At 37.5% G+C, this 14,031-nt stretch overlaps 1 protein-coding gene across 2 annotated transcripts in view; it reads left to right on the forward strand.

Moving 5' to 3' along the window:
• Positions 1 to 220: 220 nt before the first annotated feature.
• The window catches only part of pgfb (placental growth factor b), a 30,677-nt gene continuing 16,866 nt past the window's right edge, over positions 221 to 14,031 (forward strand). For both annotated transcript variants that reach the window (XM_077238446.1, XM_077238447.1), the window contains exon 1: positions 221 to 770. In XM_077238446.1, the coding sequence (XP_077094561.1) occupies positions 654 to 770 (117 nt within the window). In that variant the 5' untranslated portion in view covers positions 221 to 653. The remainder of the gene's footprint in view (positions 771 to 14,031) is intronic.

The following is a 14,031-nucleotide window of genomic DNA, read 5'->3' on the forward strand; positions in this document are numbered from 1 at the left end:
AGGATTAAATCAGGTAGAAATAGCTCCTTAATATAGCATTTGCAGGGGACCATTTTTTCAATGTTTGTTTTGCAGTTTTTGTCAAATATGGCTCTAAACATAGGCCTAATAGAGTTACTGATTTAGTATGGAAAGTGAAATAAAGTGTGAGATGTGAGTCCATGGAGGGGAGGGCAGTGGGAGGACAGTATGAATATGAGCAAGGCTTCAGGAGGAGGAGGAGATTTAAATGATCAACTTGTTGAAAGGTAGTCAGGGTGCTCATGTGAAAGTGTGCCACTCTATTTGGGAAATGCGCGAGCAGGAATCTTGCACTAGGAAACAGATGCTGGATTTCAAGTGGTGCGAGAGGACGATTAATACTGCCAACTATAATTAAAAAGCATGGGTTATGTTTTACCGCTGGTATTCGCGTACATCTTCCCGAGGCGATATAGATTGGATGCAATTAAGTGACGTATCACCACTGATTTTTTTATGAAACCAAATATATAAGATAACACATTGAGCGCATTTTCCTTATTGTTACATTTTATGTGGACGCTTTGAGAAAGCTGAGCAGGCTTTACTGCCGACGAGGAAGGCACGAGCTGGCTATCCAGAACTGTTTTTGGAATATATGTTGAAATTTCCGTATTGACAGTACTATTTGGATGGACTACTGTTTGGATTTTTCTACGACTAGACTTGCCCTGGCATTCGAGATGAGTTATTTGACGTCACTGTTACAAATAGTTGCTGCAGTCCAGTTGAACCTTTTACCTGCACAGGTGAGCATATTTATATATATATATATATATATAGCCTACAGTTAACCTGCATAAATTATAAACCATATTGGTTACGCTGCAAGCGAGCGATGTCACCCCACTATAGCCTACAAGAACGCTATTTTAATCTATGGAGCGAGACCGCTTCGTAGCGTTCTAGTTTTGCCGCGTGTCACGCAAGACGCGTTCTTCAGATTTGAGAAGTATGCACATCTTTTAATTGTTGGTGTCGATGTCTAATTAAAAGTAATTCAACTGTAAAAATTGAAAGAAAATCGTGTTCTATTCCGTTGCGTTGTATCTGAATAAGAACGTGTCCAGTGTGAATGGCACCTTAAGGCTACATTGGGTGTGAGAATATAAACTTGTATGTTTAAATGCTCCGTGAATGCATTGCTGTTACATTTCCAGAACAGAGATACTCAATTGATAATCTTCCTTTCTAAAGTATGAATGCATTAACAAGGATTTAAACCCAACTTTGATACCTTATTCTCATAAATTTACATTTTTATTTTTTATTCTTATAATTTGTAGTATTATGTTTCTTTTTGTATTTGTATTTGTATATGTACACTGGAAGCCTCAGTAGCTACCAAAACAAATTCCTTGTGTGTGCAAGCACACTTGGCAATAAAGCTCTGTCTGATTCTGATTCTGAAAAATAGGATCAGGAGGATTTGAACGTGTCTACGTGCAGCTGACCGTCATGAAAAAACTGACTGAATGAATGAGTCAGTTTACTTTTGACATGGGGGCTCCCAGTAAAGCCTCGCAGACGGCTGTTTTTATAACACCCTCCATAACTTGATCCCTTTTTGAAGTGATGCAAGAGAAAGCGTTGAGTCATGAAACGAAACGTGACGAACTGCATCACCCCTCTCTAACTAACCCACAGGCGTGTGTGACACACTGACTCGCCTTACTGATGAATGGATGACAAAATCATCAAATTTGACAGTCAGACAATATATTTAAATGCTTTCTATTGTTGTCAAAGATAATGAGAGACTAATTGGGCAATGTCGTCAGAACTTGCATGTGCTCTAAAAGGGATAGTTCACCCCGAAATAAAAATACTTACCTTCATGTTGTTTCAAACCTTTATGAATTTCTTTCTTCTGTTAAACACAAAATAATATATATTGAAGAATGTTGGTTACCAGACAGTTAACGGTAGCCATTGACTTCAATGGCTACCGTCAACTGTCTGGTAACCAACATTCTTCAAAATAGTTTCTTTTTAGTTCAAACGAAGACAGAAACTCATACAGGTTTGGAACAACATAAAGGTGAGTAAATGATGACTGAATTTTCATTTCTGGGTTAACTATCCCTTTTAACTAAGATATAAAAGAAAAATGACATTCTATCTATATCCATTCGAAACTATCAACTTTGAAATGCCAAGTTTCACAATGTTGAATAAAAAGATAATTGTCCCACATCTCAAGGTAAAATATCGCACCTCACGTTATGTGAGATGGCTATTTCAAGTCCTGGCTGTAAGGAGATATGTTGGCAGGAAAGTCTACCTCAACTTTCTTATCTATTCCTTCTCATCATGCTTTGAACAAATGTGTCCGAGGACATGCACAAATGGGCTTATGCACCTGTTAGTCGTGTGTAGTTCAAATAGCTAAATACTGTTAGTTAGATCACCACACTTCATATTTGGAAGGCCCTCAACCTAATGCTTGGCAGTTTTTATTACCGGTACTCAAGTAGTTCTTTGTGTCAAAGCAGATTAAAATGGCTGTCTAGCCTACATCCACACTACAACTGAAGCTTTCATTATTAAATTGTATGTCAATCTTTCATATCATGTTCATCAATTCAGAGAATAGTAGAGAAGGGAATGTTTGCTGCAAATCTAGTATTGTCTAGTTACAGAAGCTTAAAATGAGCAGACCAACATTAAACCAGTGAAAAGTGTATGTTCTTTTGTCATTTGATATTAATCCTGCTAGTGGCAGGTTAGAACAAAGTTAATCAGGCTTAGTAAAACCAAAAACCACACACTTCTTCCGGACCTCACAAATGACCTACGCCTCCATTAATTTTTTCCAAATAAACTAATGCCATCTCTCATGTCATATCTCATATGGCCGTGCACCAGGTGTGGGTGTCTCTGTCTTCTATTGTCCCTCTCTCTTGTGCTTGCGTCAAAACTTAGTTATATCGGGAGTTACAAGAAGTTCCCAAACAGTCACCGTGACTTTGCCAAGTAAGACATGTTCCTGGATCAACATATTTTGTTGATCCTGGAACAACATTCCAGTAAAAAATGTTGTCCTACCCCTAAACTTATCCCAGAAATATAAAAGGATAGGTGAATAAAACTGATGTAGAAACTCCTAATCCTGGTTGTAAGCATAATCTTGACATAAACTGTAAACTTGTCCCTTAAAGCTGCAGTAGGGAGTTTTGAGAAAATGTTGATTTAGCCTGAAAATTTGAACAAGCACAGCTTACAGGTCCAACCCCCTTGCTCTCTGCTGCGCTACAGCCCTCCCTCCACAGCTCCTCCCTCCACAGCTCCTCCCTCCACAGCTCCTCCCCCACAGCTCCTCCCCCACACCTCCTCGCTCCACAGCTCCTCCCTCCACAGCTCCTCCCCCACAGCTCCTCCCCCACAGCTTCTCCCTCCACAGCTCCTCCCTCCACAGCTCCTCCCCCACAGCTCCTCCCCCACACCTCCTCGCTCCACAGCTCCTCCCTCCACAGCTCCTCCCCCACAGCTCCTCCCCCACAGCTCCTCCCCCACAGCTCCTCCCTCCACAGCTCCTCCCTCCATAGCTCCTCCCTCCACAGCTCCTCACTCCACAGCTCCTCCCTCCACAGCTCCTCCCTCCACAGCTCCTCACTCCACAGCTCCTCCCTCCACAGCTCCTCCCTCCACAGCTCCTAACTCCACAGCTCCTAACTCCACAGCTCCTCCCTCCATAGCTCCTCCCTCCACAGCTCCTCACTCCACAGCTCCTCCCTCCACAGCTCCTAACTCCACAGCTCCTAACTCCACAGCTCCTCCCCCACAGCTCCTCCCTCCACAGCTCCTCCCCCAAAGCGGAGCCTGCTGTGAACGCGCAGGCTAGTAAGCAGGACCACCGATGATGGCGGATTATAAACAGTTATGGAACATTCACTAATGGGGACGGAACATCAACAGTATGCTTTACATTGACTATGGCCTGCCCATACTTTGACTACAAACTTGGTCCTCAAATCATTATGTATTTTGCAATACATGTAACTTTAAAACGTTGCAATCTTTCTGTAAGTTATAAATAGCTAGTAAGATAACGTTAAAGGATTAGTTCACTTTAAAAAAAACTTTTGCTGATAATTTACTCACCCCCATGTCATCCAAGATGTCCATGTCTTTCTATCTTCAGTCGAAAAGAAATTAAGGTTTTTGATGAAAACATTCCATGCTTTTTCTCCATATAATGGACTTCAATAGGACACAAACGTTTCAAGGACCAAATGACAGTTTCAGTGCAGCTTCAAAGGGCTTTAAACGACACCAGACGATGAATAAGGGTCTTATCTAGTGAAACGATCGGTCATTTCAAAAATAAATAAAAAACTTTAAGTTTTATAAGCACAAAAGCTCGCCTTGCTCTGTTCTGTGATGCACGTTCGTAATCCTGTTCGAACTCGTTCATCAAAATGAACAAATCTTTTTTCGAGTCATTTCGTTCGTTGAATGAACGAAATGACTCGAAAAAAGATTCGTTCATTTGGATGAACGAGTTCGAACAGCAGAGTCACGAACGACGGTACGCGCTCGCACTGTGCAAGAGAGGGGTGATCAGCGCGTACACGAGCGTGATTGACACTGGTAAGACATTCCTCCTGGCTCTGATTGGTTGTTTCTGACCAGGAGCGTTGTATTTCTGCAAATGGCAATAGGACCACAGGGAGGAGCCAGAGGAGCTTGATTTTTTCACAGATTATCTGTCTCATATTCTATTGTCAGGACATAATGACAATTTTAACAAATATTTGTTTACAAAAGTTACCTACTGGAGCTTTAAATCTGATTGGTTGATTGGAATGTTGTTCAAGGATCAACAAAGATGTTGATCCAGGAACATGTTATACTTCTATGTATACTTCCCCGTTCACCAGTGGGGAAACGCCTGCAGTTACTATTACTAAGGGAAGGTTAGACACTTCTAAAATATTTAGCACTTCTTCTAAATGAATGGATGTCTTTCCATTTAAATGCTTTACAAAGTATCATTCATTTGACATGGCACCATTTTTTTCAACCTTTTTAAAATTAAGATGTGAACACTTCTGTTTATATAAGCTGTAGAGCATTTTGCTACTACTTTGATGGTTGATAGCTTGATGGTTAAACCACTTATTGTTTAATTAACAAAGTTCGGGAGGAGCACGTTAAGATAATCGAAACAATCAGCATGAGCGGAGGCTTATATTGAGCCGACTTACCTCTGTTACCTCCTCCACCCCAACTCCTCACTCTTGATTATTCTGATCCCAGCCAGGGATTAAGGGGAGAGTGCTCTGGGTTTGGACCAAATTCCCAGCTCGGAGCCCTCTCCTTGGACAGCACGCCTAAGACTCATATTTTCTGATTATATCTAAGCATGAACTTGTGAAAATAAATTTTATTGGCCTCCAACCCTCTGATGCTCTTCGGTCATTTTTGTCCACAAAATGTTTCGTTTTGTCGTTTTTTTGTATAATTTTTTACTTCAACCGAATGGTACGAAACTTGGTAAAGGTTTCGCCACTTGCACACACACACACACACACACACACACACACACACACACACACACACACACACACACACACACACACACACACACACACACACACACACACACACACACACACACACACACACACACACAAAAATCATGGACATGATTTGAAAAGGTTAAATGGTCACACTGTATTTTTCATGGTCAGAAATGACCGCATTAGAAATTATTGGGAAACTAATTTCTTCTAATGGAAACGTTTGGTACTGCGCCCAAACTAAATCTTACTGAAAGCTATTTTTTTTAATATATCAACCTCAAATTTGACTAACTTGATTAGATTTATGGTATAAAATTATTAATTATCGAACCTTCATACATTGATTTAATTGAAATAAAAACAATCGGTAATTTTTGACTGCCATGCGAAAAGCACCAGTTATATGCATATATAAGCTCATGAGCTTTTCTTGGAAACCGCATAAAAGTTGTCCTTGACCCTAATACTTTTCCACCTTCCTTGAAGGCATTGACTGTGTTGTTTTTGCAAATGAATGGATATTCACATTGCTTTTATACAATGTGTTCATGTCCTGTTCTCTGTTTCTGGAGGATCTGTTTGAAGCAATCTTGGAATGATCACTTGTATTAGGAAGGTAGTTGCTGTATCATTCCCAATGTTGGACAATCATGTCACAGATGATTTCTTTGAACTTGAGTAAAACCTATCAGGGAAATTTCAGTGTTTTTGTCTGACAGAGGTTAAAATACACACCGCATATATCATATACCAAGTATGGGTATTACATGGGAGATGACTCTATGATGTGAATACAATAGTTGAAAGAAGTTTGATTTCATACATTGTTGTATTACATAATTTGTGTTACTGCAATTAAAATTCAGACTTACCACATGGGGCACTGTAGCAGGTAATAGCATAAGCTGTTTTCTTTTATGGGCTGTCACAACAACAGATTTTTCTTTACGTGAGTATTGTAACCAAAGGAATTCTCGATAAAAATATTATCTCAATACCAATAGAATCAATAAAGCTATTAGTCAAAAATGTGCCACACAAGTCCTGAAAAGTGAGGCCAAAGCATTTTGATCGCCCCCTGGCTGCAGTATAGGTCATAAACCCCAGCCTCTCCATGTAATCGAATGGGACGTGGGCCAAATTAAAAAATCAAATTATACTTCAAATAATTTATTTCCAAAGGTCGTTTCTGTCATTTTGGGTTGTTGTTATCACACAGACGTATGTTCAAGGGTTCATTTTTCCAGTAAGATTGGTTTTAAGTTAGTTATTTGATTCTATAAAAAATTATGTCATGATTGACAGCTGTGCTTGTGGTTGAGACTCGGGTTCCGCATGATGTAAAAGACAACAAAAATGTCTAGGATATTTTGGCTTAATTTTTCTACAGTGGGGGGAAGAAGAGATACACTGTCCATCTTTTTTACAGTCTATGTTTTTCTCTTAAAAACAGTGCTAAAGTGCAATACTACCACTTACTGTGTTGGAGTGTCAACCATTTACCGGCACTGGATTTTTTACAATGGTAGCTTTCAAAATCCATACTCTTTGAGTAGGTACTTCTTTTGAATAAGTAATAACTTTGTGACCACAAAAAAAGCTAGTATAATCATGTAGTATCATTGTAAGCCATTCATGCACAGCATACATTGTGGCCATTGTCCTGTGTGACCTTCCAGCATCAGTTGTGTCGTTTCACTGGCATTAAAATAAATACTCTCATGTGGCCTCATGGCATAGTGAATTGTCCACTGGATGCACACTTTGGGTACTTTTCATCTTTTATAAATACTGTGAATTCGAACATACTACTCTTTTGACATACTATAAGACTCCCTTCTAGTAGGGAAGTATGTGACTTCGGATGCTAGCCAGTATTATCATACAGTATGTGTAGTATTACATTTTTTTTCCACAATTCATTTTTTTTTTTTTTTTACAGTTATCTTGGTTATCGTTAATAATGATATATTGTGACAAGAATCTTTCTGAACAAATAAATTAATTTTAGCTAGCTTAAGATTCTTGCACAATAATACATCTGGCCCTCTTGAGTGCTTGGGTTGTTACAGAACCCAACATTTTTGTGGGCAATGAAACGAATTCTATTGATTTTAGCAGTTTTTTTCCCCCTCACTTTAAACAATTATTTTGAGACAATAACTAGTGCCAGAATGCACAGATGCTCTACATTACAGTCTTAAAAAGCTCCATAAAGAGAACTTGAATGCATATAATTTAATGCATATTTTAAATTCAGTGGATTGAGCATGAAATAACATTTAAATGGTTTACTTGTGCAAGCTTACTTGATGGAGAAAATTGGTCAATACACCAAAAATGTCTCAGTTATCCCGGTATTCCAGCTGCGCTCTTCCAGTGCATACATATAAAGCATTAGTTTTCAGTTTGTGATTATACATTAACCAATGCACACACATGAGGACACTTTCCTGTTTGGATAAGACCAAGGGCTTAACACCTTTTAGTTTTACTTGAAGGTATTTTGATGCTGATACTGGATCTTTATTTAACCTGTTTCTTAGCAGACTGGCCATCTAGTGCTAACTGGTGCAGTGCAGTGCATTCAGATCACTTTTTGCCCCTGGGTGGAATGAAATGCAATTCCCAATGGACTAGGACAGAGTCTGTGCTGAATAATGTGAGCTCCCTCCCATGCATTTTTTCTTCTTCTCTAGAGAGAGATGTCTCCTTTGTGCTGCCTGTCTCGCCCGTCCCGCCTGTCTCATCTGCCCTGCCACTGTTAACCATTTCTGGAGAAAAGCAAACAGAATGAGAAAGTAAATATTGGCCATGTGGTTGAGAAGACCATTTATAAATGTCTTCTCCTTGTCCTCTCGTGTCGGGCGTAGTGTTCCCGAAATATGTTGAGTCAGGCACTGGGAGAAATTCTTCCATGTGTCATTGTTGTATGTGCTGTCCTCAGCATGAGCTTACGTGTCACCCATGATGATGTGTCTGTAATGGAAGCTGAGGTTTAAAGGGCTACCTCACCTATTTATACGGTGCCCGAGAAACGCACTGCAAATACTCACAACATAACCAAATACTGAAATGTGCTGCTAATACTCACAACGTACATATGGTTAGGATTTTAAAATAAACATAAAGCTCACCATTCAAGTCATATGACAAACAATAAGCACGTCCCCGTCAGGTTTGACACTTGTTGGGGTCCCCTTGACACATTTCCACTGTGGTCTGTGCTTTTTGCAGCGCGTTTCTGTATTTGGTTGCATTGTGAATATTTGCAGCGCGTTTCTGTATTTGGTTGCATTGTGAATATTTGCAGTGTGTTTCTGTTTTGGTTGCATTGTGAGTATTTGCAGTGTGTTTCTGTATTTGGTTGCATTGTGAGTATTTGCTGTGTGTTTCTGTATTTGGTTGCATTGTGAGTATTTGCAGCACATGTGTTGTCAAACTGATGAAGATTTTTTTATTTTGCTGGTGTTTTTTCTGGTTTCATCTGTTTTCTTCTGTTGCGAGTTGAGCTCTCTCGGCCATCGTATATTTAAAGGTTTAGTTGTTAAAATTAAATAAAAAATTAAAATTCTGTCATCATTTACTCGCCGTCATGTCGTACCAAGCCTGTAAGACTTTCAGTCATCTTCGAACACTTCAAAAGATTTTTAATGAAATCTGAGAGACTTCTATACTTCCATTGACAGCTATGCAACTACCACTTTGACGCTTCAAAAAGTTCATAAAGAGATCGTAGAACTATTATCCATATGAATTGAGTGGTTTAGTCCAAAGAGACTCGATCGCTTTATATGAACAGATTTAAATTATACTTTTATTCACATATAAGCATTCATCAACGCACAAACCAGATCTGCTAAACGGAAGCTCAAGCATGTTTGCTTGACGTGTGAGAAGAGGTTCTTTCCCTTGTTACACAATACATTTAGCTTCTGCAAGAGGGTTGTTCTCGTGCATCAAGCAGGTTCGGTTGAGCTTCTGTTTATGTTCGCTGATGAATGTTTATGTGAATAAAAGCCTAAATTCAATCTGTTCATCATATAAAGTGATTGAGTCTCTTCAGAAAATTTTGACCAAACTGCTCAATTCATATGGATTAGTTTTACGATCTCTTTACAATCTTTTTGAAATGTCAAAGTGGTAGTTGCGTAGCTGTCAATGGTGGGATAGAATGCTCTCAGATTTCATCAAAAAGATCTTCATTTGTGTTCTGAAGATGAACGAAAGTCTTATGGGTTTGGAACAACATGAGGATGAGTAATTAATGACAGCATTTAAATTTTTGGGTGAACTAACCCTAATATTAGGCAGTTTTGATTTACTGTATGCTGTTTAATGTTTGATGATTGCGTTTGCTTATATGTGCATAAGCACTGCTTCTATTGCTTGGTTCTGCTTCTTCTTCACCTGTGGTTTGATCTGGAGATTCTGCACTCTATCAGTAGATGCGTAATAGCGCCCCCTACCGTATAACAGTGAAAAACATGGAAAGCCGGATTCAAAATTCCGTCAATAGACCTTATTCAGAGCAGCTCCACAACTGAAATGAAAGCAAGGCTGTGAGGGATAGACTTGCCATGTTTCAATGGCATCCACTGTAAAAAAATGGTATAAAGCTCTTAGATCACTTCTTACTTTCCACAGCTCATGTTGTCGGGAGTTTTTTGTCTACTGAAACTTCTTGGAAAGATAATTTTGCAGTGTTTCATCAGCAGAAAAATCCAGAAATACATTAAATAACAGTACAACCTTCTGAAGAGATAGTCTATCTATCAGTTAAGCTTTCATTCCTGTTAAAAGTCAAAGATGGCGCTGTTGTGAATAAGGTCTATGGCAGGGATGTTGTGTCATAAATGATGGAAACGTCAGTCAGTGGCGGGGAAAGAGTTAAGAAGTAGGTTATTACAGATTCTGAGAAGTCTGTAACCTCTTGTTGTCCCTGAATGTTTAGTAAATCAGCTGAAGTATTTAGCCTTGTTGTTAGTGTGACTGATGCTGATAAATGCATCCACAGTTATACCTCATATTCCTTAATTACTTTACCGAATGTGCAGGTTCATTCGTTCATTGCTATTATTGCAGCCAATCTATTTTCTTCTTTTCCTGTCTTTTTTTTTTTTAACCTTCCTGTCTCCGGTGTCATCTGCAGTGTGCACTTCCATAGTCTTTCCTCCAAGTGTTAATACATTTTCTTTTTTGGGGGGTCATGCGACATGCCAGCTTTCATTTCCTTCCTCGTTGCATCATGTACATTGTCTTTCTCCCTTCATGTGACTTTATGTTCTGGTGTTCTTCATGTTTGCCTTAGACCTCAGTCCCTCTAGACATGATAGTGGTGCTGGAATATTTTTCAGGCTTTTGTGTTAATTCACAGTTTCTAGCTTCCTGTTAGAGTGAATGACCATGGTGTCTGTTTTTAAAAGTGAGGATCGTACCAGCTTTGTTGGATATTTCGGTCATCTGACCTTATGTCAGAAGGTGTTGTTGGCAACGTTCCCTCTAAGTGCACTTGTGATGTTGCCCAGATCCACTAATTCCATGTGGAGGGCAGATTCATAAATGTGCTTGAATCACAACTAAATGAATGGGCTGTGTTACAGTATGGAATGGAATAGCATCATAGAACAGTGCAGAGAACTCAAATATTGCAGTAACCATAGTCATTTTATATAACTTATGTCTTTTATGTGATCTCAATTCTCAACAGAGAACGAATAGACAGATAGATGGATAGTAAGTTTATATTAAATAATCACATATCTGACATAGTTAATCTAAATATTTGCAATATTTTACAAATAACTGTATTAAATTATATATATATATATATATATATATATATATATATATATATATATATATATATATATATATATATATAATCTATATAAAACATAGGCGAGGAAGAAAACAAAATTCACAGAAATTATATTTGTGTCCGAGCCTTTATATTATATAATTTCTTCCTTTTTCATCATTATTGTAATTTATTTATTAAGTTTGGTCCACAAAACAGAAAACAAACTAATTATACACTGTATATATGCACTACCAATTACTTTTGGAATGAAATTAATACTTTTATTCAGCAGGGATGCATTCAATTAATTAATTAATGTTACAAAAGATGTATGTTATGTATGCTGTTCTTTTAAACCTAAAGCTTGGAAAAATGTATCTTGGTTTCCACAAAAATATTATTAAGCACAACTTTTTTAACAATGATAACAATAATTATAAATGTTTCTTGAGCACCAAATCAGCATATTATTAATGATTTCTGAAGGATCATATGACACTGAAGACTGGAGTAATGATGCTGAAAATTCATTGTCATGATCAAAAGTTTAAAAAGACAACATCATTGAAAATCCTCCAGAATTGACAAAAAAGGAAAAAAAGAATCATGATAAAAAGAAGAGATGATGTGACTCAGACAGCACATACCATAGAAACATACAGCAGGGAAAAAAGCCTGAAGAACTGAGTCAGGAAAACCCCACCAAATAAGGGATGAGAGTTGAGAGAGTGACAGGAGCGACAACATGTGTGTTATGAGCACTGAGACTCGCACAGGTGCTTCCTCTCCGTCAACACTTACAGCTAAATAATACTTGAGTCTGACCATCTGTGTGTGCTCAGGCTTCCTCTGCCTCCAGAACACGAGTGGCAGCTTTTTATTCAAGTTCCACTGACGGACTTGCTGGCAGAGTGAACACCTGAGCCGACACTGTCCACCGATCCCGCTCAGCCTTCCAGCACTGCCTTCACTGGAGATTATTTGATGAGTATAAGTGCTGCTCCTATAATGTTTCTAGTGACAGCACATTCAGAACAGATTGCATTTCTTGCATTGTATCTTATCTAGACTGTGTGCAACTGTTAAAAAACAGTTTTAAAAAAAGGACTGTTGTCCTTTACACCTGGTTCCACAGGACACTTTACTCATGCTACAACAAACATGTCCACTCATTTCCTCAGGGATCACCTTTGTGTGTGAGTAGAACTAAAAGAAAGCATGAGTCAACATGCACACAACAACACCTTCCTGAAGTTTCCCTATACCCAATTGAATCATGGCCACAAGGAATCATTGTTTATATTGTATGTTTTTACAGCACAATAGTTAAGATGCTATAGGTGAGGAAGAAGACACAATTCACAGAAATAATATTTGTGTTCGAGCCTTTATATTATACAATTTCTTCCTTTTTCTTCATTATTGTAGTATTTATTGCTTAATATAACAAGTAATGTGACCATGAATTATATTGGTAATTTAATTAAGTAAAAAAAAAAAAAAAAAAAAAATATATATATATATATATATATATATTGTTGACCAATGTGTATAAATATATACATACCAATAGTAAAGACATTTACATGTCATTTACATGTTAAAATGTATAATACAACTAAAATTAAAACTATTTATACTTTAATAGTTTGTAATCAATAATTTTTTTAAATAAAATACACAATTTATTTAAAGAATAATACAAAACCCTTAAATCAAACAATTATTAATGTCAATTACATTAATAATAATAATAATAATTATTATCACAGTAACAGTATTTTATTTTGTCGTTTTAAATTTAGATTACATTTAAATAGCTCCACTTATTCTTATATGGATTTTATATGGAAATTTCAGCTTGCAGAAAAAAAAAGTTGATGCAAAATTCACAGATTGGTGTTACACATTCAGTGACCTCATTCATATTTTTGTACATTTTATTGTATACAGATAAAACAGTTAACATTTTAGGGGGGGTTTACACGATAAAAATTTCAACTAAAACGGAAAACTTTTTAATGCATTTTTCGTTCATTTACACAACAACAACGTTTTGGGGCCCTGTAAACGCAAACTTTTGAAAACAGGTTTCAAAGTCCAATTTTTACCGCTATCATCTTCGTGCAAACTACGAAAAAACGTGACGATTTGTGAAAACAGTGACGTCATGTGCATGCGTATTATATATTCAGTCTATAGGCATGAAGTATTTCTTTAAAAAGTGACATCGCCATCTACTGGCCTGGCATAAATAATACAGCGTTTTTAGTCGTTTCCACAGATCCTTGTAAACGGGGATCAGTTTGACAGCGTTGACATCTGTACGTAAAAAAAAAAAAACACAAAGTATTTTTTTTTAACCGTTGTTAGAACATGCATAAACCTACTCTCATATTGTATGTAGGAATGATTTTCTATGCCCACATTAATTTACTACCAATGCAATTTTCTAGACATCTTTTTAAAACATTGACAATTGTGCTTCGTATCAATGCAAGTATCACAAGATTTAATACATGAATTAATATAGTGCATTAATTCAGCTGTAGCAAATATTTCATCTGGGAATCTCAGGCTTGTTAGCTTGAATTTTCTATAAGATGAAGAAACTTCTACTGAACTATGGATAAACTATGAAACCCTCATGAAATATGGTGCAGCCCCTCATGCATTCAT

Source organism: Siphateles boraxobius, unplaced genomic scaffold (genome assembly GCF_051911475.1).
Source record: "Siphateles boraxobius isolate OS27281-9 unplaced genomic scaffold, OSU_SipBor_1 22, whole genome shotgun sequence".
Classification (NCBI taxonomy): Eukaryota; Metazoa; Chordata; class Actinopteri; order Cypriniformes; family Leuciscidae; genus Siphateles; species Siphateles boraxobius.